At 41.3% G+C, this 27,833-nt stretch overlaps 1 protein-coding gene across 6 annotated transcripts; it reads right to left on the bottom strand.

The window, feature by feature from the left end:
- Positions 1-23,820, bottom strand: znf618 (zinc finger protein 618). Of its 6 annotated transcripts, none has more exons than XM_062558755.1 (16): positions 23,347-23,820; positions 23,152-23,232; positions 16,526-16,859; positions 15,916-15,993; positions 15,585-15,629; positions 15,299-15,349; positions 13,307-13,396; positions 12,811-12,891; positions 12,150-12,239; positions 11,849-11,938; positions 8,873-8,950; positions 8,543-8,587; positions 7,820-7,897; positions 6,462-6,620; positions 5,125-6,215; positions 1-4,807 (listed from the first exon to the last, which is right to left on the bottom strand). In XM_062558755.1, exons 3-16 carry the CDS (start codon positions 16,830-16,832, stop codon positions 4,253-4,255), a joined length of 2,838 nt encoding a protein of 945 aa, XP_062414739.1. In that variant the 5' UTR covers positions 16,833-16,859; positions 23,152-23,232; positions 23,347-23,820; the 3' UTR covers positions 1-4,252. The 6 variants fall into 6 exon arrangements, with proteins under 6 accessions (XP_062414739.1, XP_037340345.2, XP_062414740.1 ...); XM_037484448.2 differs by having other exon boundaries at positions 16,580-16,859; XM_062558756.1 differs by lacking the exon at positions 23,152-23,232 and having other exon boundaries at positions 23,302-23,820.
- Positions 23,821-27,833: the final 4,013 nt, after the last annotated feature.

Genomic DNA, 27,833 nt, shown 5'->3' with positions numbered 1-27,833 from the left:
TGCTGACCCAGATTTGGAGTTTATTCACACATCACATACTACAGTGGGTAATGTATTCAAGAAACACTAAACAGCGCTGCCACATATGACACAGAAACAACAAAAGAAAAAAAAAGACACTGAACCCTTTCTTCTCCATTTTATAAAAATAGCGTTACTACAAAAGTATAAATTAGGCTTACTAATAAGACAACTCAGATCTGAAGCTACACAGGTATCTGCTCTCAAAGTGCATTAAAAACAGAATAGACGCAAACCATTTTTTGCTTTTAAGCAGAGTATAAAAAGAATAGCCTGTAAAATATGGTGAAAGCAACACTCATTTCTTAACCTGAATTGATAATAGAGTATAATCCATGGTTAAAACAGAAAATGTCTCCATGTTTGCATTCTCATACTGTATTTTACAATTCTTATCTTGAATAAGTTAAAATTCCTGAAACAAAACTTACAGCTGATTTAAACGTTCTAATAACAGTATCTTAGTTGAGTTTTCTATTATATCAAAAACCTTTTGAAATGCTACTGTAGAAAATAGAGGTATAATGTTATTGGTGTTCCCTACAGAATCTCTGAAATGAAGGCTCCCCCTTGTGGCATAAAACAGCAGTTCTCTTGTATTTACATTACACATCCAGTGAAAACGGAGGATGTGAACCCATAAACACCAACGTACTTTCAGCATTGCTTGTCCCACCTCGAAAGGTTTCAAATTCAGTCCCGGTCGCCCATCTGACTGTCGAGTGTCCTCCGGTAGCGTCTACTCATGAGCCCGTGTCTCACCTCATTTGGAAGTGAATAATGTGGCTGTAACTTTATATATCAGTACTCTATTAAAAGCATGCATATCTTAGATATAGTTATCATTTAATCAACAAAAACAGTTTCATGTCCAAGTTAAATCATGTTGACATTGTTACGTCGACAATGGCATTTTGTCCCAGAGCATGTCCTATTTAAAATACTTATTTAAAAACATGTAAGAAAAATTTGTCAGTTCAATTCGGGTTCACTTCTAATACCGCAAACTAATGTACAGTATTTTGACTATATTAGACCAAAGCTCAATTTTGTATGAATGTCTAACTTTCAACCTTTAAATTACAACATTACCTTCTGAATACTGAGGTAAAACATTGAATTGGTTCTTAAAAAATAAAGATTTTAAATATAATTTATCCCAACCTTTTTTCTTTTACCAAAATATAAATGTGTGAAGTAAATCAGTCGTACAACAGTATTATAGATAAAGACTGTCACAATGAAACTGTGTCTCGGATACACTGAATCAAGTAATTCTCCCCAAAAACAGATGAGTGTTTAAATGTGAACTAAAAAAAAAAAAAAACTTCTTTACAAGAAGCGTAATGCAAAAAAATGGAACAGACTGTTCAAGAAACCACCAAAGAGCAACCTGAAAACGTTAGTAGTTTAACTTCTCATCTGAACGCAGCGACTCCTCATGACATCACCACTGCATGCGGTTAGAAGTGCAACACCACACATTTCTGATCACATCCATCCATCCATCACGTGGACAACGGGCGGGAAACGTTCAACCAGAGGGCAGCGAAGCCGTGCTCTTCAACCACTCTTTGAAAGAAGATGAAAGCATTTATGGAACAATAAAAACAAAGCCGATAATCCCAGTGAGGAGGGCAACAGTCTACTAAAATCAACCTGACGCAATGCAAAGCCATTCACCTTAGATGGACACGCACGACGTAAGCATGTTTAACCCTTAATGCATTTATAATAAATGTGTGTTATTCATGAAAATGTACACAACTGCATACAGGTGGACTTTAACACATTCTCAAATTAAACGAGACCTGTCTGTTCTTTGTTTTACATTTTAAACTCTTCACTCACAAATTTCCATGCGCAGTGTAAAGACTCATCAACAGTAAATTCTGGGTCCTTACAGACTAAAAAGGTGCAGTCGTGTTTCTCAAAACTGCCCCACACCCGACCTCAAGAGAGGACCGGTCACAATTCCAACCTGGGCCATAAATAAACGTGGGTCACTAACTGTAAACGCTCTGTGAGGGGGACGTCCATCAGTGTGGGGATGCACACAACAAAGTGGTGCCACAGGTGAGGAATAGGACAAAAAGAGTCTGTGGACTCAGATATGATGGATGATGGATGCTTGAAGTTGTCCAATTCCAGAGTAAACGCCGTTGGGTGTAATGTGACTTTAACGTTGTACTGGGGCCTGAAGCTGAAAAACACGTAAACATAGATCCCGTTTCTCTACAGTTGGATGTTTTTAAAGCACGACCATGTGTGTTAAATATTTCAATTGCGACTCAAGTAGTGTGATGCAGCCTGCTGAACAAAATCCATACGAGTCCCATTCGACCGAATCCGTAATGATGGATCTCACCACTCTGACGGGCCCCCAATGAAGGCCTGAGCGGGCCCGCTTCATACAGAGGACGCTTGTGCTTGGGCGTGTTGTTGTGGTTGGAATTGGCTCCTCGCCCATTTGCCAGACCGACAGATGACTTGTACTTTGGGACACAGCGCTTCTAGAATTACCAGTTGTCTTCGATTTGTTTTAAGTCCCCCGTTTGTCCATTAGAGGACACCGTTTCCACCCACGAGTCTGCCGGAGTCAAGAAAACCACAAGCTTGAGCAAGCATGGTGAAAAGAAGGCCATTGAACAGCAACACAGAGGCAGGATGTTGGTTCGAGACTTAAGGCCCCAAAACACAGATGAAAAACTAGTACCTGACAAATGTAGAACCAAAGGCAACAAACAAACCCATTTACAGTACAACCTCCATTCAGCAGAGTCACATCGGGGGGTATTAGCTACTGAAATGTATAACTAAATAAAACAAGTGGATTTTCATCAATACTGGCAGACTTTTCTTTATCCTGGAAATCAGAAACCCTCAGTGATGCATTTATTTGTTGCAAATGGCACTAACTGCATTTGGGGTGGAACGTGTCACAAAAGCCACGGCCCGGTACATACTTCGGCATTGAGGATAGTTTGGTGTGTTTCCGGTAAAGTGAGGAGAAAGTGGCGGTGCCTGCTTGGGTGCGCTCATTCCTGAGAAAATCCTGTTTTTTTTCAAAGATTTTTTTTTCTTCATTAATATTAACCAGGAGTGTCATGAGGCCATTTTCAAAAGATAAAGTTGGAAACTATGATAAAGCTTATTGCTTTTTAAACGAAAACGTCTAGTTCACATAAATAAGACGAGATGTGTTAAAATGATGAATGAGGAAAGAATAATAAATTCAAAAGTATTAATAATTTATATCGGAAAAATAATATTCTGTGATGGCTGACAGTAGATGGATGTTGACTGATAGTCAAATTGTGTCTTTTTTTTCTTGCTTATCGATTCCTCTTTTAACTTGACGTGAAAAATGACTGATGATGTATTGTCTGAGATTCATGTTCTTGTGGAGATCAACAGAGAGAGAGAGAAACAGTTTCTCATCCACTTGGTGTTTGAGCCTGTAAATACAACTTTTCGGTCGCAATTACATTTTCCACATCAACAGACAGAAAAGAAGAGGGCAAAGCCAGGAGGAATTCTCCAGAGACCCACAACGCCAACACTTGTTGTAGCGCTGCTAACACCGGTTTCCAAGTTGATTTTGGAGAACGTTCATGAATATACATGATCCTCAGAGTTCTGTTTTTGTATGAAAGATCCTCTATTTCATTGCCACATTTTGCAGTCACTGCTCCGATTTGGACTGACAAAGAGCAGTCCAATCCGGCTTCTTGTACTGAATTGTCGCACAATCGACTGTTAAGGGTCAGGCCCGAAGTAAATAACGGTTTATGTTTTCGGGAGTTCGATGACAGTAGTTTCAAGCAGCAAAAAAGCTGGAGACTTTTACCAGAAACCGACGTCATCCAGTAAGAGCAACAGCGTTAAAGCCTATTAGCAGTTCATTCATTAGATGGAAGTCATTCCAAATCGCTGGCATTGATGAGACGTGACGGATGTGCATCCCAAAACGCGAGTGGCGTACCAAGCTTTTGAATTACCGTTCCACCCCTACATTTTGTCCACAGTACTTAACGACAACCTTTCTCAATAACAACTGTACTAACCCGATTGTTTTATGAGTTTTTGTTACCTGTACAATGTGAGTTTCGTCTGAATACCTGTCTTGAGAAGTATTGGACACATCAGTTTACAGTTGGTCTAAGCCTACAGTATATAAATAGTCTTCAGTCATCGGTTGGAGGTGAAGGTTTGGTCGAGTCTCTCTCTCCTAGCCCATATTGGAGCGGAGGAAAATGAGCTTGTTCATCTCCTCGGAGGTCACCTGCTGCCTCCTCTTCATGGCCAGGCTCTGCTCGCAGACAGTGGCGCACTCACTGCGGATGCCCACGGCGGGCACGGCGAGGAGCCACATGGCCAGGCGAGAAAGCCGGGGGAACTTCTCGTTCACTGCGGAGCCCCAGTACTGAAAGAGGTCGGGTGAGCCTTGGAGAAGAGGCTCGGCTAGGTATTGAAAGAGCTCTTGCTTGACCTGCACCTGGCTCTCGTCGTTACCGGACCCTGTGCAGGACGAGGAGAACCCCCGTGAGGTGCCGCCGTTGTTGTTGTTGTTGTTCCCCCCTCCCTCTATGCGGCTTATCTTCGGGGTCGGAGGGCAGTCCGCGTCCCGCTCTTCACCGCCCGAGCCTCCGGTCATGCCTCCGTCCCGGGTCTCGGCAGCCATTTCACACGCGCAGGAGACTATGTCTTCGTGCTGGTAAGCCGGCACCGAGCACAGTTTGAGCTGCGGGTCGAGGATCATGGCCACCTGGTGGGCGCGTTCGACCTAGAGACAGACGCACATTACAGTGACCGCCAGTTCCTCCCAAAACCATTGATGCAAGCGGCATACATCACAGATCTCTCTACTAGGAATAGGGATTTAGCCATATTTTGTTGGTTGGAATCAAATGCAAAGTTTCAAATAATTGCTGGTTTTAATTTCAACATTGTCAGCTATGCACTATTTATTCAAGCAAAGTTCAATAAAAATCTACAAGCAACGTGTAGCACCTAGCCTTTCCATACATCATTTCAATTGCATCCCTTTAAAATGGGAAGTTCTGTTTAAGAAACATTATGAAGGCAACACCAGCTCAGTACCTTGAAATGTTCTTTAATTGCTTCTAGGAAGTAGTGGCAGAGTTTGCTGGCCGTGCCGGTTCCCGCCTCCCCCGCTTTGGACGTGAAAAACTTCTCCAGGCGAAGGTACACGGGCAGCACCTGCTGCAAGGTCGGCCTCCTCTGGCTGCTCAGCTCCAGCGCTGCCAGACGCAGGGGAGCCAGCAGGCAAGACAGCGTACCTAGCAGATGCTTGTTGAGGCCCTGCAGGAGGGGCGCCGTGGTCTTACTGCGTCCGTAGGCCTCACAGATCTGTTCAAAGTGGGCGTGGACCTGCAGGAGGGCCTCCGCCGTACGCTCCCAGCACGGAGGGGTGGGGCTCTGCGCGGGGCCGCCGTCCTCCGTCGCGCTGGCGGACGTCTTGCCGCCATGTTCCTCCCGCAGGGACAGCGAGGCGGAGGCGGCGATGTCCCGGCACGTCGAGAGGAGCTCCACCAGCTCGTGGAGGCCCCGGGCCTGCAGGCTGCGCTTCCCGAGGACGGCCTGGACGACGGCGCCGAGCGAACAGCCGGCGCAGCGCAGGCATATCCTGCCGCGGCCCCCGCCGCCGAGCGGGGAACCCGCCAGCCCGGCCGCCCACACCTTGGGCTCGGAGACGTACACGGTGCGGATGTCCGACATGACGAACTCGGACAGCACGTTCTGCACCCAGTGTTGGATCTGCTCGGGACCTTCCCTCAGCTCGGCCTCCCGCACGCCGAGCACATAGCGCCTCAGTCTCGAGCCCTCCACCTGGTAGGCCGTGAGGACGTAGCAGGCCTCCGGGCCGCACGCCTGGGAGTGGCAGGTGACGGCGATGCCGAGCGAGGCGTTGGAGCCGAGAGCGCACGTGACTTTGACTTTGATCTGGTTGTACATGCGGGGCAGCTGACGCAGTGCCAAGGCACTCATGTTGCCAAAGGCATCGCGGGTGGAGTAGGCGCCGTGGCGAGCGCCAGTGTCCACCAAGGTCTGCGCCAATTTCAGGAAGTCCTTGCTGTTGAGCACGTTCAACATGCTCAGATCGGAGCACATGACCCGTAGGAGGCGCTCAGCAACCTGCTGCCGCTCCTTCTCGGGGAGTCCGTTATTCTCTGCCAGCAGGTGGATAGAAAACACGAGATAATTAGTGTTTTATAATTAAACACACAACAGAAAAAAGGGGGGAGAATCGATCCCGGCGCTGTTGAAGTTATGCCAACAGGGGCTCCATAGTTATTCCATTTCAACAATTTCAGTGTACAGAGAGTCCAGGGTGAGATACAAACTATGTCCATGGCCCCGTTCTAACAGTAACTCTGTAACCGCGTGGTATTAACGAGCCGGATGGCAGAACTTACGGCTGACTGTGTGGTTTCTCTGGGGGATGCTCTGAGGCTGAATTTGTAGCTTGACTGGGGAAAGGGCCTGAGCCTGAGAGCTCCTCCACAGCTGCTCTTGAGGGCCGCAGGCCGAGGAGGTTTTAGGAGACTCCTCCTTTGTGTGGTTCTCATTGTCCGCTGAGGAGAAACAAACGCGCAACGTCAGGCAGAGGCGACGATCATGCATGGTTTCCATGAAGAAAGTGTGTTTTAGGTGTATCCAACTGAAGAAAATGTGAGGAAGAAAATGATGACACAAAATTAAACAAAACGACTGTCAGCAAAAGAAAAATTACAAAAATATATCACCTGGCCTCCCTAAGTCTGTCATTAAAAATTGTGCCTTGCAACTGGATAGACTGTTTACAAAAAAAAAAAGATATATTCCTGTAGATTCACGCAAAGATCAGCCCCAAATTGTGCAGGGTTTGTCTTTATATGAAGGTCAGTCAACAAGAATTCAGAAATAAGGAAACCAAGAGCCAAATATCCACTATGTATGCACATGTTTTGTTCGGATGAAAATATTTGGAGACTGGTCGATAAAGTTAAAGGACAGGCAACATTGTTCATTAATAGGAGGGTAAATAAGCTGCAATTTATCAAGTAAACAGATTGTGTTGGCAGCTTCTCAAATATGGGTATTTGCTTGTTTTTCATGCCACTAAACTTTGTGGATAAACTAAACGCTGTGCTTCGTGGAGGCGGGTCTTGAGATCACTGCGCTGAAGTACTTTAACGCTCAGATACTTTTCGTGCTGGTGGCGATGATTTGTGGGCGTTGGGTTGTTTGTGCTTGTTTTTTTGTGTGCATTGGATTGGTTTGTTATTAATTCACACATTAAATTGTGTGCTTGTGCCATTGTATAATACTAAACATGTATTTGGCAGCATGTCAGCCAAGGATCGATGGGTTTTGTGTAGTATTATCGTTTGTCGAGTAAAGATGGAATGGGATGGAAACAATTCAGTCCACCCGAAGCTCACGGTGCTGCCGCTGGTTGCTTGAAATTATTTCTCCATTTCGGACGCTTTATGGACTATATGATTATTCAATTGAAAAAAAAAAAAAAAAAAGATGGCGATGCACTGTGTCCATGATTACATGCAACACAAAAAAATGTATCCAGCAGCCTCAGAACCAGATCTGCAACAACCCTGATTACAATAATGTATTCTTTGGAACTACATACAAATGCTTTGCACCTTAATCAACAATAATATATCACGAGGGATTACACTGCTTTTCACATGCATTGCAGCCGCCGAGGGCGTGTTCGCATCTTGTATTTGACTTCCCTGTCGAGCTCAACATGCACTTGTAGTAGTGGACTCACCAGCGTGGGACTGCATGTGCTCCAGCAGGTTGTTGTAGAACTGGAACTGGATGCCACAGGCACCACAAGTGTAGGGTTCTAAAAAATCACAAGGCCCAGAAGAGCGTTGACTCTTTGATGGAGGAGAAAATAAATACACTGTCCATCTTCTAGCCTCTTATATCCCTGCTATATACGCCGGAAGTCAGTTCCACCAACATGTTGCTGCTTTTGTGATCTTTTTAAAGCTCAACGTGACTCAATTTGTAATGTAATGCAGTTTGAAATGTTTATGTTGTAGCGTTCTGGTGGGGTTTAAGGCGCTGGCAACGTAATCACATCCCTGGTTTGAAAAGCCTTTGAATCATGTCACCAACGATTCCTACATCGCAATCTATCTTATCTGTCCTATCTAAGAAAAAGCAACTCAAACAAGAAGAAAAAATAAAATGTTTTGATAAAAACCATGGAAAAAATGTGCATCAGCTTTTGCAACAATCCTCGACCACAAAGCTAAGCTGTCTGCCATTCAGACAACACGCCTAATGCCAACCACGGTATCCTGAGTGATAATGTGGCTAAATCCCCCAAAAAATCAGTTTGATCACAATGGATTAAATAACTATTCGCAACCAAACAATGACAGATTCAACAAAAACTGAAGCATACAAGAAAAAAGGTGAAATGAGAAGGCGGCGGCATGCGTATCTCCTGTTTTGAGCATGAAGGTGGGGTTGGACTTACTCTGAGTTGTAGAGAAGTTGCTGGCCACCAGAGGGCTCGGAGTTCCTGTGGACAAGAGGATAGGGAGGGAGTTAAATCAGACAGAGACTCTCCTATTTACTTCAGTCAGTGTCTAAGAGAATAACGTTAAACACTATAAAGGGCTAGCATGATTTGCATCCAAAGAAAAATCACGTAAATTTGAATAGGTGGCTGATGAAAACATAAATTGTATATAACCAACTTCAAAACATGTCATTGCGAGCGAATTTATACTTGCTTTGCAGCAGGATTGAAAATGCCTTTCACCATTCAAGCAGAAAGGATACATTTCCACACAAAAACACTCACCGCTTGAATTCTGCGAACTGTTTGTGTCAACCAGACTGGACTGAATTGCACTTTCCAGTTTCCGCCTGAACGGACTGTCTGCAAGTCAAAACACAGGAGAAGCACTGAGTGACACGGTCCTGCTAAATTACGCGGATAGAATTTTTAAATCAAGCTGCAAACCCACACAGTTCATTCGGAGCAAAGTCAATTACAATGTTGTGTATTCATCTCGGTTCTAGTTTGTGCAACGTGAATCAATCACAGGAGCTGCCGTGGCAAAGGATGCAAATGTCCATTAGGGTCCTCGCTACGACTAATCGTAGAGGAACCTATTGTATTTCAAGGAATTATTATTATTAGGGTCCTCGCTACGACTAGTCGTAGAGGAACCTATTGTATTTCAAGGAATTATTATTATTATTCACAAACTGAGGGCGTTTTTGGGCCCTTTCTCATATTCAAAAAGTTGTTAAATTTGGCATGAATATCTGGACTGTTAAAAATGTGATCATTTTTGGGTCTCACGGTATAAAGAGATGTCTCTTATAGCGCCCTCTAAAAATTTGAAAAAGACCACACTAGGCCAGTTTCCACCCCTGATGTCCGATCAACTTGAATCTTGGCACACATGTGCTCTTGGACATGCTCTACAAAAAAGGTAATCATGGTATGCAAATGCCCCTAACTAAATTTTCTGCCATTTTGAATTTTGTGAAAAACACATTATTGGCCATTTCTCCTAAACGCTGTGTCTGATTGTCACAAAACCGTTGGTGGATCATTATTGGTTGAATGTGCCCTTGATATATAAGAATAGTGCTGGTTATCACCAAGTCACACCCTGGTTATGTGTACTCCCTGCCTGAAGTGGAATAAACATGAAAGTATTGATTGTTTCCTTTTAAATCTAATCTGAAAATGACAAATTGTAGTCTGGTGATGGAGATATTGAAGGAAATTGGCTCATGTATGGTATTTTGAGAGGCTTCAATTTTCGACCGATACATCAGAAGGTCCTGGTTGTATGTTGACATAAAAGGCCCAAGACCATGATAATGTCAAAGATAAAGTTTGCAAAGCGGCATTCCTGGTGTTGCTCCACAACGACCACTGACTCGCATTTGTAACCGTAAGGAGCAGCGAGGACCCGTCCAACGCTGCTCGCAGTTTTGATATTGCATTTAAATCTGCTTTTAATTCCCCGTCTTCATTCCATCTTTTTGACCCACTTCTCAAAACACGAGTGTGTGGCATGCTTTAAATAGTTATGGTAGAGCGCTTCTTGGCATAATGATGGAGGGGGGGAGGGCGAGTGGGGGGCACCACAAAATACAGTACCAGTTTGGAAAATTCGTACTGTGTTGACAATGGGCTACTTGTTTTATGTTTGATTTTATGTTGTCAACACAAAAAGAACAGGAAAAGAAAAATATTCGAATGCACCACTTAAAAGTGTGTATTTTATACAATTTTCTGGAGGTTGATGGTTTCCAGCAGGGTTTCCACAAATGTATAAGCAAGGTGACCCAGAACCCAGAGGTGTGGACTCGAGTCATGTGACTTGGACTCGAGTCAGACTCGAGTCATGAATTTGATGACGTGAGACTCGACTCGACAAAACGTACAAAGACTTGCAACTCGACTTGGACTTGAACACCGATGACTCGTGACTTGACTTGGACTCGAGCCTTTTGACTCGAGAAGACTTGCTACTTTGCATGAAAACTGGGGGAAAACATTTTCACACCACCGCGCCGCTCTGTTTATCTGCATCTGTCAAAAAAATGTGCGCCACCTGTATGCAGAGAGCGCTGCCTGCACGACATCCAATCACTGCAGTCCATTTGACCGTATCAACGAGACAGCTCGTTCATGGTTACAAAAATCGGGATTTTTGAACCCGGATTCAGACTCCGATGGAAATCCTCGCCAACATTATGTCAACATCCGTTTTAAAGTAGTGTAATGAGCTGAGTTAAAGTTATTAGTTAATCAGTTATGCAGATGTTGCATGTGTTCACGTTATGCTCTGTTACCAGCTGTAGTTACGCGAGACAACCCGAGTTTTGGGGGGCCGTGTATGCGGAAGTGTTCGTTCGGCGTGGTGAGGGCCAACAGTGAACGAAGTTGAGTTGTTTTATATAAATAAATGCAGCGGAGTTGCAAGCCAGTCATCGCCTCCTTATTTACGCTGCAGCATTGGGGTGAGCGTTACAGCACTATAACACAGTCACAGTCGATCCACCATTACCCTTCCCTTCGTAGTCTAGGTCTGTGAGGCAGCGCACCATCACCCAGGGTTCCCCGTCCCCACTATAATAAAATGACTCGAAATGACTCAAAACTAAAATGGTACGACTTGTGACTCGACTTGAGACTTGTTGGCTGTGACTTGTGACTCGACTTGGGACTTGCTTCGTCTTTGACTCGACTTGACTCGGGACCCGAGGGCAATGACTTGAGACTTGCTTGTGACTTGCCTAACAGTGACTTGTTCCCACCTCTGCCAGAACCTTAAACTGCATCCAATAATGTAGGGTTCTCTTAAATCCTTTTCCCGCTGGCTCTGTGGAACACCTTTCAGCCTCAGTGGATCCTGCTCTTATGAATTGCGAACACACCCTTGCAGCGGGACTGTAATGTCATAGTGACAGCCCCCCCTGCTCAAACCCAGCTCTGCCAAAATGACAGTCCACAAACAAGCTGGACTTCTGTGGTCCTGCAGCACTGCCATTTAAAGAGAAAAAAAATGTTCAACATTACCGGCAATAGGTCACCGGGTTGTTTTCCGTCTTTATTTATTTCATTCAATATCATTTGACATGTTGACAAACTCAGCCGGTGGTATTTAATTACATAGTATGCTGCATGATGATGAGCTTTGAAAAACAAATTTAAATTACTCACCTTCTGTTCGTGTGCATTGAGAGATTTTCTATAATACAATCAATTAAAAAAGGGAAAGAATTTAGGGGAAAAAAAAATAATGCTTACTTTTGATCTTGCCAGTTTGGCTCTGGCCAAATTTACTCCTATCCATACTAGCACACTCCTGTACCCGAGATGTCTTCAAATCGAAGGAGCCTGAATTGAGATACATTCTTAGTCAACTTACAATGGTGAAATCCAATCTTTAGAGTACCAGCTCTTTTCTCTTACCATAGATGCACGACTAGCATTGTCAACATTTAAAAACAAACTGCTTGACAAGAGGTTAGCACAATGTTATATTTGAACAAAAGATACGTCCACATCCTACAAATCATGGCTTAAAGCAGAAACTAAACCGGCTCACCCATTGGCGTGTGAAGTGCCACATGCTCCTGGTACGGGTTAAAATACTTGTACTGCTTTCCACAGAACTCACAGACGTAGCTTCCAGTTTCTGCAGGACAAGAGGGCACACAATCAAACAAAATAAAAAATATCCTAAAATATTATTAATATCCCTGTCTCATATCAAAGTCCAGTTGCTTGTATTTGGTTGCATGCAAGTTTAAAAAAAGGCACCGAATAATTTTGATAATTTATTTTTCTAGTAGGGACAGGTAGAAAAGACAAAAAGAGCCGGCCATTTGTCTCTATTTTTTTTTTTTTTTACCACAAGTAGAAATGTTAATGTCAATACTGCAACATTAAAGGAAACAATAGAACATAGGGCTCGCCCTGCAAACATCAGCAGAAGCTTTAATTACCTATTTTTGAATGGCATTAGATCCGGCCAAACATAAATGTCATACTCCCCTCCTCTCCAAAGATAATTGAAACATAACCATGTACAACTGAAATCAAATCATTTCGAAACAATTGGTTACGGTGACAAATGATCCCAATCTTTTCAGGAAATGTAAGAACTGTCATTTTCTGCCTGAGCTGCCGTACAAACGGTGCATTTTGTAATCTTGTCCTGCATCTGTGGCATTTACTAAAAAAAAGAGTGCATCAGACAGTCTTACTTGGTCCAATTTTCTGGTAGGGTTCAACTGGCTCCTCCTCTTTAAGGCCATCCACAGGTAACACTACCTGTTCATATGGATCTGAGAGGGATGGGGAAGGGAGGTGAGGATGAAATGCAAAATTCGGTGTTAAAGGGGCATCTGACTGTTTACTTATACCGTTTCTACACTCTTAATAAAGACTTTATATGAAGTGACACAGCAGTTCAAAGGGCATTATCTTACATTATCAAATTACACCAATTTCTGAAAATCAAGGGATTTTTTTACTTTCACCGACATAATAAAAATACACTTAACCCGGGACAGTCTTTTATGTATTAACTGTGTTTAGATTTGATTATCTATATGTATTGTCTTTTTGTGATCATTGTTATTAACTATGCTTCTCAGATTGTGTTGCTGCTACAGGAAGTACAGATGCTGACATTGGGAACCTTTTGAGTATCAAAGAAAAACAGAATTGTCATGCAATTATCCAAAGACTCTTGGTTACCATCAACTGCATGCAGGTCACGGTGCTCCTGGAAGCAGCTGTAATATTTATACTTCTTGCCACAGATGTCACAGGAGTAACGGAAGCTATCTGCAGATCAAGAGATAGAGAGAGACCAGCATGGTTTATAAAGACAATGGATATTTTGGGGACGACCAAATCCCGAAATGCAAAATGGGTAAGTCATTATTTAACAATAAAGAAGCAAATGTTTGGTTTGGTGCAGTTTGCAAAAGAGAGCAGGTGCTGGTATGGTGCAGTCACTTCAGCCGTTGAACACATTGTACCGAAGTTCCAATTATAAATTGATGCGATTGAAACAAAAAAAAATCTTTGGCAAATGTCAAACTCGTACAACATTATTTCTCCTAGTGTAAAAGAGGACACATTCGGATTAAAATAACAACACAGCTAATCTGCTAAAGAGGCGTGATCCCAGAAGGTTGGTGTTAATGAAACATCACAGTACAGAGACAAGGCCAAAGAAAGCAAGGACAGTTGGAGACATCCCAATCTGATGTAAACGGACTACTTTTCCCTTTAAGTGGCTCAAAAAGAGGAAAAAAGATATAGCATCCTTGAGCATACTTTGTTTTAATAGAGAAATCAACCACCGCTTTTCATGGACGACAATAAGACTTTGCAGAAAACAGTAACACTAAAACCATGAGGAACCAAAGGACGGGTTGCATTTTTTAGGTTGCACACTATCTTCCAATGTAAGACAACTGAAAAATACAGAATCCATGTTATGTTTTATTTCACAATGAATATACGCAAAGTTTCTGCACTGACCAAAAATAAACGAGAAACTGATTCAAGTAAAATCTTGTCTATCTCGTTTGTATTAAGAATCACTTTTTGACGTCTCACTTATTGAAATAAAATCATGATTCATGAATAAACTAGACATTTTGGCTCACTGAAGCTATACCCCACTAATCCCTGTAGTTTTTATTTTTATAAACGGCTGTTTTTGATCCAACAGCCAGTCAGAACTACAGCGGGTTGGTTCAAGCTGGGCTCTGGCGTCATTTTCCTAAGTTGGTCTTAAAATGCAGACTGGCAAAGATCCAGAGTGGCTTTAGTACCCAATTATAAGAACAAGGCTCATGTTAAGCAGGCTTAGAGTCAAGGTCACAGTGATGCCTTCCGTCAACTCATTCGGTCATTAATATGGAGACTTTGTTTTATGTTCAGGAAATCCATACTTTAAAATAAAACGATTTGTATTTTTGCCTCTTGTTTGAGCTTTAATTATTGCCATTATTGCACTTTTACAGTTTCAAAACATTTTATTTTGTATAAAGCGTTTATACATTTTTGCTTAAAAACTTGGTTTTTTGATAGCAGTAAGAGAAATCTGCTCTCAAAAGATTTTTTTCTTGTTTGGGTAATAAAAACACAAATATGCCTTCATGGTTATCAAGTAAAACGTCTAAATATGTGACCAAATCAACCAAAAATCATTTACAGCATGCTCCACTGTTAAGAATTAAATCGATCTGGTTGTCCTTTTTTGTCAAAGCCAAAGACCTTTTGGTTTCACCGTGTTTTTATTCCTCATCAAGCTAAATAAATAATAAAAGTTCTTTCCGTCTGCATCAAGATGATTACGCTTTCCTTTCTGCCATGATGATAGCGGTGCCTTTAAGGGATGTGCACTTTCACATTATGATTGCTGTGAGTGAGTGTAGGGAGCTTTATAAATAACTCCGGGGGTACGCGCATTTTTTTTAGTCCTAATCAAACTTTCACTGTGATTCCTGGGAGTGGTTTTAAGAGGTCTGATAAACACAGGCCCCGGGAGCTGGTGTACAGTTAAAAGAACAACATCCCCAAACGTGCAGGCCAGCATTACATCCCATATGCAGTTTTGGGTTTACTTCACTTACATTTGAGGAACTGATCTCGTCAGACAAAATATCATCGGGATAATCAGAACATTGTATCCAAACGTGAGAGAAAAGTTGAATGTGGCCTTATAGGTACCTGGAATTAGGATGTCACCTATGGGAAGGCGGCTACAGTGAGGAGACAAGACTGATGGGAGAGAGGGAGGGGAACAATGAGGGTAAATATTATGGCCTTTAGCCGGCTAAAGTCACTTAGACACAAACCGTATCAGTTATAAGTTGTGGTGGATCGTTTTTAGTCAGCTTCATGAAAATCTTAAAAGATATTTAGTTAAACATGTCTGTTAAATGAGCCAGGTGTGAAATAAACTGCTCGTGCTGGCATGCTAATTGACTTGGGTGTGTTGACTGGTTGTACTCACTGTTTGGTGTCTGGGGGAGGCCATCTGCAACCATATTATCGGATTCTATAGAGGATTAAAGAAAATTAAAAAAATTTTAAAAAAAGAGTAGTCAGTCTTACAGAAATCTGTGAAAAGATGGATGTGACAAAGATTCCGATCACATGCCAAAAAGATCCACTGAACCAAATACAATCTAAAAGCCTAAAGAGGACACGCATGACGCATTAAGTCGGGGGGAGAATCATTTTCGGAGCGTACGGTCAACGAGAGGAAAAACGCAGCAAGCGCCCCTTCATTATTTGGCTAGTCATGAAGAAAAGACACGTGTAAAATGAAATGCGCGCCTTACCTCTGTGGGCCCTGACGTGGGTCTGAAAGCAGTTATAATACTTGTACTTCTTCCCACACACCCCGCACACATAGGAACCTGCATGAGTCAGAAAAAGAACAAAAAACATCCAAATTCTCTCTCATGTTCTTAGTATTCCCAGGAGTACTTGGACGTCCAAATAGCGAGACCAATTTGTCTTTAACCCTAATCGTAAAGTTCTCAGCCTTGCAGATAAAATTGCTTAAATTCACCCAAGTTTTTAGATGTCAGTATAAAAATATAACTCTAAATAAGACAGAAAATTAAAGTAAATGGAATCCCTTCCTGCTCTCACCGGATTGGGAAAATACATTTTAAATATTTAACCACAAGAACTTGGTGTTGTTACAATACAGGGAGGTCTGTGGATTATCCGGAGTAACAAGAGTGCTCATTTCTAAAAGAGTTGCTGCTATGAATTCATCAGAATGTAATTTTAAATGCTGTGCAGTCTGCGTGTTTTTTTTCAGTCCGTTGGGAAGCAGAAGTCGGTGTTGAGAGACACCAGATAAGATTGCGGTCAGGAAATGCATGTATATATATATATATATATATTTTTATATATACACCCACATGTATATTCACACACCTATGCATGAGTCTGTGCTCTTCGTTGGAGGAGGAGTACCAAGGGCAAACATACCCTCGGTCTGAGATCTACGGGATCCACCTCCACTCGCTCCTCCATCATTTCCTCCAATGACAACACAGATCTCAGCGGGTTTGGCATCGCCAACTCTCCCGTTACTCGTCTTCGAGGTGCCGGGCTCTCTCTTTATTGTGACGGTTGGTGGACTCGCCGTCTTGGTCCTCGGCGCTACGCTTGGCGAGGGGCCTTCCGCACCCGCGCCGTCCGCCTGCTCCTTCCCGGGGTTGGTTGCCTCTTGCGCACTCATGACTCCACCTCCTCTGAGCCTGTGCTTCTAAACGAGGGGAAACAACAGAGTGACGGACAAGGGCTTTACTTGACTGTGCCATCACAATATACATTCGGCCAATCATTTCTAGCCTGATATACTGTATATGAGAAACCCCCCGTCTTTTTCTAAATACAGTCAAGAGATGTGTGAGCTCAAAATGCACAATGATTAATTATAAGACAACACAAACAGGCAAAATGAGTAGCTTAACGGTTCATAAGGGTCGTTTGATGGCATAAATTTCACAACTTTGCGGCACCCGTATGCGCCAATTTTAAAAAGTATCTAAATGACCCTTCTTGCCACTCCAGGACAAGGCTATAAAAGGCCTCATTGAGAGAAAAGAGCTCAAAATGCAACCATGCAAAACAGAGTTATGCCAGGATGGCTGATATTATGGAAAGAGGGGGAATTGGTCTGCTAAAAATAGCCCACCAATACAGCAACGACAGGCCTTCCCATGGTCCAATACACCTTTCTTTGGGTATGACACTCAACCCCCGAGGCCTCAGCAAACACGGCCGTGATCGGGTTAATGTTGGCTCAAAACTTTTCAGTTTCAATTACGTTCCTTCAGCTTTAGAGAAATACACGTATGTCCAACAGTAAAGGTTGCAAAAAATGGTGCCATTTTTTTCTATTGCCTCGGAACCTTTGTAAGGAACAAGCTTGAACATTACTTCACGTAAAAAAAAATATATTAATTTCCGCGAGTCACAAGTATATATATATATAAAAACAGTATATTCCATTAGAGTTTAGTCAATATTTGTATATGTAATTAACTCCCGTTGGGGGGGTCAATCATGTCTCGGAGAAGGATAACAGCAGAGAGGCTGCAACTATTTTTGCAAATTGAAAACTTTCAAGCAAAAATGCCAAACAAATTAATTTTGGAATTGTTTTTCAAACAACAGAAGACAGACATTTGAGCAAACCGTTTTCATATGTGAACATAAAGTCACACGTGTATTTATAGGTTAATGCAAATATAGTTAGCCTATTTACAGGCCATGTGACTACTTATTCATAATGTCTTGCTTATTTGTTATTATATATATAATATATAATATTGTACACCCTGGGTCGCAATACAGGAGCAGGAGATCCATGTTCATGAAGTTCATGAAACCCTTTGACATTGTGACACTTGTCACAATGTCCCAATAGAGTCGTCGAGATGAATGAAAAGGTACATATTAAATGCAGGCACTTGCAGAGATATTTGGAGCTAGTGGCGCATTTCCTGTCCACGCAGCAGTGTCAAATCTGACATGTCAGTGATATCATAAACTGAGCGCTCAAACTAAAGGTGCCATCTTGGTACGAGGGGGAACTCTTGAATCGACATTTAAATCTTAAGAAATACATTTTCAGCAGTTTAAGTCAGACATGTATTCATCCTGGTTTTGTTTCTGGGGGATTTTTTTTCGCCGAATATTGGGTGTGAAATGTTTGTCACAAAAAACTTTCCATCTGTACTTGATTTATTTTCTTTCCAAACGTAGCCCCAGGGGAAGCCCTCTCAAAGTTGGAAACAGGGGTAACTGGTGTTGTTCTAGCATAACTTTCACTGTTGGAGAATATCCTACCATGACACGTCTAATCCCCCGTGCATACAAACAGGAACGAGTCATCATTGTTCTTGTATCAATGATCCGGTAAAGGCCTTCGGTCAGCTTCACGTCCAGCCAAAACAAATGACGACGGCGCAAAAATACTGACTCAAATTTGATGAGGTTATGTAGATCTGGTCTGTGCATGGAAATATGGTTTCATTTTGTTTAATATAAACAACACAATATGCTTTTAAAAGACAATGTAACAGATTAAACCAGCGGTTGGGGGAACCGTCAGGTTGGGACACTAAGGGGTGTTATCCCTCTAAACGTCTCACGATAATTCATTTTCAATTTGAATTCAAGAACAAAAATTTGAAAAGAATATTAACAGATACATTAAGCCAAATTTAACAATTTTTTTCTGGCATCTCATTATTTATGAGCTCACGACCCAGATTCTTTTGGGGTCCTATGTGGGGCCCGACCACTGGCTCGGTAGCCACTGGACTTAACCAGTAAGGCTTTATGAAGTTGTTCAAATCAGCTACACTTTCACTAGCTGCCAGACTACAATGCCGACTACATATCTGAACAGTCACAGGGGCCCATTCATCTGCAGAAGAACTTTTAAACTTGGAGATTTAGATGATAGGACTTTGCTATTGGACTTGTAATGAAATAATTTGGCCTTTGGTAGTTTTATTGAGGCAAAGGATCAGAGTACTTCTTCCACCACTGCTCATGTCTTTCAGCAACTGAGTCTTCCTTATCTGTGACAAGTCTGCTTTTGTTCAGAAAAAGAACAGCAAAGTCTGTGTTAGCAGTCTGCACATAAAGCTTGCTAACAAATGGACCTCAGTGCCGAGTAAACCCTAGCGGCCTATTCTGTAGCTGACAGGAGTTGGCTGGCGGAAATGAAAATGAAATAATGGCTAAATTGACTGACTTTTGTCATCTTTAACCAAATGAAATAACGCTGAAGAAGCATGCATGCATTCTGAATACGGTCCCTGCAAAATTCCCCGTGCAGCATTTTAAACCCTGAATTTTAGAAAAAGATCTCCTCTAATTAAAAAAGTCGAGATGTAACATTTCTGGCCTTGTGTCTTTTCTGTCCGGGGCTCCTGATGTGCTGCAACCTACAGCGCTGTGCACAACGAAAACCTAAACCAGATGCACATTTGCTTGATGTTCCTCACAAATAAGACACAACCTCTGCAAACTAAAAAAAAAAAAGGAAATATAGTTCATTAAATCCTCAAACACAATTTGCAAGGAGAGATACTACCACTGCAATGGGCGCTGTGCTAAGAAGGGCTGGGCGGCCCTGTGATGTATGTCAATCTATTAAACTGGTTCTCTCACTTTGATTTGGCCAAGCTGTGTTCTAAAATGACAATGAATGCATTTCAATAAAAATGTTTGATAGCAGCGTACTAAGCGCATCTACGTTACAATAGAAGGAGGCTACGCATACAAAGAAAACATCTCTGGGCCATACCTCTTTTCAGAATTCAGCGCTTAGTCGAGGTACTTAAAATAATTGGCCTATATTTGGGCGGTACTGCATCTGCACAATAATGAAGTACATCAATCACTGTGCTTGCTTAGAGTAAAGAATCGTGCGCTTCTGACTCAGAGACATTTTCCAATTTTGAAAGGAATCTTGCAAATTGCCAAAAAGCACTGCGCATGTTAAGTGGCTGGGAATAAAGATTCCAAATATAAAAATATGAATTTGTTTAAGGGTCAGGAAAATGTTTGCACTCTGGAGGGATTAAAAATAGGAATCAGCTAAACCGGCGGACGATGGGGGTCACGTCGATCACAGCATATTTATATTAACCAGAGCAGCCAGTTACTAGGAGCAAAAGCTTTTTCACACCAAATACATTGCTCTTCCTCTTTCTTTAATCAAATGCACATTTCTGTCTTCTGTAATAAATGTCTTCCGAGGTGGTATATGATCAATGATTTCAAAAAGCAATAATGCAGAGGAATGCAAACCCCCTCCACCTCACACAAACAAACACACACACACACACACACACACACACACACACAATGCTCTGGGAAAAGAAACTGTTGTCTAGTAAAATTCCATCGGCATACACTCAAAACCCCCATAAAAACATTTTCAATCTATATGTTAATGCCACGAATTAAAATTTAATAACAAGAGATATTGAAAAGCAGACTTGAATTATACAAAAATAAATCCTGAAAGATCAGGGCCCTAAAATTAGAAATTCAAGGCAGCATCCGGTCTGCTGCTAAACCCTTGTAGGCTGGCAGATTAAATTTTTGATGAAAATCAAAATTGCACTGCACACCGACTCAGACGCAGCAAACCTGGCACTATTGTGATTTATGGATTCATTAAACCCAGGGGACTTTCACCTCCCTCCCCTTTTCACTCAAAGAAATGAGATTTGCTTTGCAGAAAATTTGTATTTTCACAAAAGCTACTCAGGCTCTGCTCTAACTTAACAAAATGGTCAAGGAAGAAAAAGAAGCTTCAGTGTACACAACCACTGCATGTAAGCAGGCCTAATTTTCATTGCTGCAGCAATTGAATGACCTTATGCATTATTCATGAAACCAACAATATTTTTGTTTTTTTACAAAAAGGAGGCAGAAAAATATGTGAAGAATGCACAGATTTTTTTTTAATGCAGCAGCTCCAACCCCTGAAAAGCCATTCCCCAGAGACTATTTTGAGACGTTGTCAACACGCCACCAAGAAAAAAACTGAACACACAGGGTTTGTTAGGAGTAAAAAGGGAGGAATGATTTGTACAGACACATCGAAGAACAAATAATGAATCTGCAATCGTGCTTTAACCAAAAAAAAACAGCAACAACTGCAAAGTGTCCTTGTAACTACAAAACAAAACAAAACCGTTGCACTAAGATAATGAGAATTGAAGCAACTATGTTTCTCAGAGTGAAACCCACAGGCTGTGATTTGATCCCTCACCATCTAGTGTTGATCAGGGCCTGGGGGAACAAGTTTCACCTCTCTATCCAAACTATTTGCTCCAAATAGCCTGAATCAAATCCTTTGTTCGTTTTAGCTACAGACGGACCAGCATTCCTTTTTTTCTTTACTTTTGATGAGAAACCTTAACCCAGAATGCAATTCCCGTTAAGCATATCAAAGTGTCAAGTAGTTTATTCGGCGCAACACCGCCACATTATTCCGTAGAACGTTACAACTAATTACTCGGAGCTGTAGTTATTAAACATTCCCATCACTCACCAGGTGATCCGGCCTTATTAAACCCATGACACTGGTTGCCACGCTTCACTTCTGTGCTTTAACAGAAACTTCTGCATTTTTATGAGATTTTCCATGCAGAAAAAAGGTCAGAATCTACAGCCAGATTTGCGCATACCAAGAAAACGATTTCCACCAGCTCCTTCAAATTTATACATATTTGAAGGTCAGCATTTAAATCACCAACAGCAAAATGGCCTCCGCAGTTTCCCTTACATTAAAATAAAAGCAAGCCGTGCAAGATGGGAAAGTGTTTTGGCGTCGGCAGGATTATTATAAACAGCAGCACCACTGGTTGGGATTGTTTTTCCTGCCCTCAAATTGCTGACACGGTCCTTCATTTTCCAGTGCTGTTCCTTTCACTTTGGATAGTTATTTTTCCACTAACACGTTTCCAATCTCTAGGAATACAAGTCTAAATGGTTCCGTGTTTGTTGAGGAGTGTATGCTATCCGTTAACCCGCTATAACTCGTGAATACACATCCATGCAGAACAGTACACAAGCAGAAGGTAAGGCAAAAGGACAGTTAATGTGCATGTTGAGAAAATATGATTCAGAGTGGATTTAGATGAATTTTATAATGAATAGAAATCAAATGAGGAGCAGCATCAACTTGGGGGCTTGAAATCAGGTTTTGTAAAAGGCGTTATATTGCGTTAATTAAGGTGAGGCACTAGATACTTTTCACACCTGACGTTCATTTAGACAAGTCTCCAAAAACTAGTCCTATTAAAAAAACAAGACAATCTTTTCTCAAATTGACTGCCTGCAGGTGGCGCCAATGAGCCACACAGTCGAAATGCTCTCTCCCTAAAAAAAAAATGAAATTCTATATGTATTTTGACATGACGACACTTTTAGTTTCCTCCCGTCCGTCTACAACGACCACCGGACCGGTCAGTGCGACTGGAAGTAGCGTCGCTGTCCTGCGAGTTTCACACACACACACACACGAACTCAGAAGCTCTCTGCTCAAATTTGCAAGGCAAAAAATAAATAAATAAATTTTTAAAAAATCAGAAAACATGGCTGCAGGAGGGATTTTTTTTTGGTGTGTGTGTGCGTTTCAGATTGTTCCTCCTCTCCTCGTCCTTCATGTCGCCACTAACGCCTGGTGCCCCTCTCTGCACCCGAAAACACACGGAGCTGGTTTTAACTCGGCGACGCACATGCGAAACAACCCGGCTGCACATGCGACTAGTCTGCACTAACACGCAAACTTCATTACGAGAATTCAGGCGGAAAAGAAAAAAACCTCTCCAAAGAAAACATCCACATATTGGGGACTGTTTCGGATATAAATCCCGCACCTGGCGCGAGTGCGAAACCGACTGCGGGTGTCTCGGTTGATAAGTACAGCGGACTGGGGAATAAACCACCGGCTATTGAAATTTTCCAAATTTTTCTAAAAATCTGAAAAAAAGAGAGAAAACACAGCGTGTTTGACATACCTCCAAAAACGATGCAGCTCATGCGAAACTGGCTCCCCGCTCCAGAAAATATTCCCTCCCCGCCCAGAGGTGACTGCACAACTGCTCTCGCAAAAAAAAAAAAAAAATTGAATTAGTTATGAGAAATTCCAAATGTTAATTTTTTTTCACCTGAGGGTTGTTTTTTTTTTCACCCTTCCGCGACAGCTACGTTACATTTTAGAAAAGTGTGATGGCGTGATGAATCCTATTTTTTTATTTTTTTTGCCGACGCTCGCACCACTCCGTGCAGGCTCTCCGTCTTCGCCTCGCGCAGTTTCGTGTTGCGGTTCCTCTTGAGGAAATTTCGTCCGCCATATACGAGAAGGGCAGATTCAGAAATTGCAGCGCCGGCCCGTATATTAGCCCACAAGAAAAGAAGAAAAAAAAAAGAAAATGGAAAAAAAAGTCTGGGAAGAAGAGAGAAAAAATTGTTGGTCGATTATGAAGTTACACAGCGATAGAGATAGAGAAAAAAAGAGTACATTACGCAGAGGAAATATGCATGTGTGCATGTGACAACATGTCTGCAGCTCTTACATTGTTAGAGACGTGGGACTATTTCGATCAGATGATACCATCTGGTTCGGCAAATGATACGCATATTTGGTTGGTGCACTTACTGGGTCAAACCATCATCGCCCCTTGGTCACTTACATTTCCGTTGATATCCAAATGTCTTCATTGTTGCCTAATTTAAGTAGAAAGGAAAATAGAATCCCAGCAGTAGCAGAAACTGTTCCAAACTGAGGTTGTCTAATTGTTCCTTTAGACATTGGTCAAAAGAGTGACAAAAAATCTGCTCGTGATGTTTACTGCGGAAGTCTCCACAGTTTGTTCATTAATCCAGGGCAAGGTTTTGGTTGGCCAACACATTTTCCTCTCAAAAAGCTACCCAGAGAATTAGCAATCGTATTTTCTTCTTTTGAAATAGTTTAGTTCTTGTTTCTGAAAAGAAGACATTTTGGTAGGATTTTTAAAGAAGCGGTTTTTTCCTGTCAAAAAATAGCATGCACAACCTCTAATGAATAAATGCTGCATGTATGGACCGTACATTTGGATTGAATCATTTATACTAGACAACAATATAAATGTGTACAGTGTACATTGTGTACTGTACAGTCAAACCATCATCAATAGCACTGATAATAAAGATTATAGTAATAATTAGAAAGTACTATTATAACATCTCAGAAATGCAATACAGCAAAAGCTCACATAAGCAGATCAGTATTAGGCTTCAATAGTACTAAATACATTCATTCTTTTATTGTAGACTGTATCCCTATCATGTCAATGATTAATGTAAGGATCCTCGCATGTAGTGAGTTTTTGTTTTCCTTACCTTTTAACTGCTCATGAGTCTTCTGAATAATTAACAGATTCATTATTTTTGGTAATTTATTACCTAATCAATTGTTAATATCCCTGAAAGAATTTCACAGATGGAGGCTGCCAAAAAGGTCCACGGCCTCTCTGAAGGAGCTGCATGCGTGCAGGTGCTTCACAGTATGGGTAGAGAGAAAGTTACATACAAGGGGAAAATATTTTCAGAGGCCAAATGCTGAAAAACGTGTAGAAAATGGAATAGTAGACATCAAATATATGTTCTCTGTGCATCACAGTCTTACAAAACCCTAAAAGTTCTGCACATCAGCAGAAAAACAAAGTCTATCATAAATCCTGGTGGGGGCAGCATCATGCTGATGCTTCTCTGCAGCAGGCCCTGGAGGGCTTGTGAGGGTGGGGGTCAAATGAATGCAGTCAAATAAAGAAATCCTGGAAGAAAAGTGTGCTGTTAACAAAATGGTGCCTTTGCAAAATGAAAAATTCATATTAGAAAAAGCAATTTCCTTTTTCAAGAATATGTGAGACAAGATTAATTACCTTATTAATCAGGTAAGTGATTGCTTGTGTTAATTATTCTGTATGTTTACAATATGCACACTGGCTAATAAGGTCCTTCATCATCTTCTTTAAAACAAGACTAAAACACGGTCGTCAAATACGATGTGCTTCCCTCTTGTTCCCTGGATGGTGTAGTTTTCATTGGTTGAAGATTTACTTGCTAATTCCACTTTTTTCAAATGGCCGTGACTGAGATTTATCACGTGTCACATACAATAAAGTGTTTATCATATTTGATTCATACTTTTGTATTCTTTTGGTGCAATTGTGGTTTCATTCCAGCAGATGGCACTAAACTACCAATAAATGGAGCCTTTTCTGGATGCCAGCATTGGCTGGTAACCGACTGGTTCTGTTTTTTTCTCTCTTTCTCCCTCTGCTGTTTGGACTTTGCAAGAAAGTTTGAATATTGTCTACATTTGAGATGGATTTTTAGCTGGGTCTGTTTAATTTTTGGAGCATAAGCACAGTTTTGAAAAAATACATCTCAGATAACCCTAAAAAAAAAAAACATTTTCTGGTCTCAGACTAAATTTCCACTGGCTTTTTGTAAGAAAAAGTTACTCACCTATGGTCTTTTGGTCAATATGTATAGATATCTTAAAAATATGAAACCCAGACATTGTCATTAGAAATTTTGAAAGCGTTTTGGATTGAGCACTGTGTTATTATTTCAAAGAGAATTAGATCCCATGGACCGTGTGTGTGTGCGTTTGTCTTTTGGTGCCAAATTGGGTTTTATTGCAGTATTGCATAGTTTGAGTATTAAATTAAGCTTTGTTTCAAGTTTTTTTGTTTTAAATAGTTTAGGTGCAAACACAGCAAACACAGTGCCCCCAAAACCCCAAAACACTAAATCATACCTATTTTTTTTATAGTTCAATGTTGTCCTGACCTCATATGCGGCTACTTTTTGAGAAATGTTCCTTCAAGTGGCAGAAGAACCAACAGGTGAGCCGGGCTGATAAAAAGGAGGCTATTTTCTCCCAGCGACCTGATTTGACTCGAGAGGCGTTTGCTCGAGAGCTCGGCATTAGAAGACTGTTCCCCTGATGTTATTACAATCTAGGGCTGACAAAAATAACACTCAGAAAGAGAACAACAACTTACAGAAAAGGTGTTTTTTTTGCATGCAATGAATTTAGAAATATTCAGAGCCATAGAATATGTCTTGCGCAAAGCAGTAATTGTGTCTAAAGTTAAACATTTACAAAGAAATTTGAATACCTTTTGCGTACTATGCAATGCCACTGCTCAACGATCAAAAACTTCTCTATAAAATAAACTGCACTTCGAAATGTTCTCGGGAAAATCCCAATAATGTCCCACCTTCATTCAAGCTAATATTTGCAGATGAAACATTAGCAATACATTATCAGTAAAGAAGAAAGCATGTGATGCCTATGTTAAAGTTTTGATAAATACTGCTTTCTAACTGACGTTGCTTCAACGATTTACTTTCCGTTTACTTTGTGACTCTCGTGTTAGAGATACATTCCATTCTAACCTGTCACAGAAAAATATTTTCAGTTTCATTTCATTCATCAGTTTAAAGCGAAAAACGACCAGACTATATCTTATCGCAAGAGAATGTTAAGTCCAAATGTCTGCCACCTCACCAAGTTACCCAAACTGGTCAATAAATTAAGAGATGGATCCATTTTTTGTGCACTTGTTGATGCACACACCAAAAATTCCCACAAACGACACAATGAGAGGCCCCGGATTCTGACTGCGTACACAAAGGATGTACAAAGACCAAACCAGCTAGCCCGCTCTTAGTGTAGGTGACACCCCGAGTGCCAAATAATGCATCTCTGAACAGTCTCTGTTGACAGTTCAGACACTGAGTATATGAGAGTAACCAGTCATTACACCTTCTACCCAACAGGCATTCTTGGTTATACAAGAAAACAGTAGTTTTTGGCTGGCCGCAGACCATTAAGAGCAGGTAGGATAATTGCTGGTTTAAGTCAAAGGCGGATGAAAGTGCCTCCTGCACACAAACAAAGTGTGCTATTTAGAATCTAGAAAGCTTGTTAATGCTGAAAAATACAATGGTTTTGTTTTTTGGGGAATCGATATTCAACGAAACATTAGTAAAACAAAATGTACACACGTTTATAAAGCTGGGTTTTACTTCAGCCTAAACAAAGAAATAGTTAATGGGAAATATGCTTCATTGTGATGTGTCCACAGAGTTAGATTTGAGGGTGATCATATCATGTCATGTACCTGTGTCCAGTAAACGCACGTGTAGTTGTTTTAAGATGTGTGAAGCTTCAGTAACCACAAATAAATGACAACTCACAAAGACCAAAGTTTAGCTCTGTCCAACCGAAAGAAAAAAAAGATGTTATTTGTAGCGAAACGTTAAATAATGTGTAACACAGGCCATCACACAGTTCTCTTAACATTTCCTTTTCATTTGTTCTAAATGTGTTGGTTGTGGGAATCCGTTTACAGAATCACATTGTTGGAGGGAAGCATAATATAAAAGATAATATAAAATGAAGTATTATCTACACTTACCTGTATGCCGCATACATCCAACTTGCATTTGTGACTTTGTACCTGCTTGTGCTAGTTTCACCCTTCGTCAAATAATACCCTTTTTGTTGACTTAACCAGCAGATTGTGTAACTACTGTTTTGAAAGCAGTTGTGCTTCCATATGAAACCATGTCAGTAAGCCTCACCCGCTTGACTTGAACAAAAACAGATTCCACAACACACTTGGCTTATTTTCAGACAAAT

This window comes from Pungitius pungitius, chromosome 18, assembly GCF_949316345.1.
Source record: "Pungitius pungitius chromosome 18, fPunPun2.1, whole genome shotgun sequence".
NCBI lineage: Eukaryota > Metazoa > Chordata > Actinopteri > Perciformes > Gasterosteidae > Pungitius > Pungitius pungitius.
The sequence above is the reverse complement of the archived record's forward strand: the minus strand, read 5'-3'. Positions and strand labels throughout refer to the sequence as shown.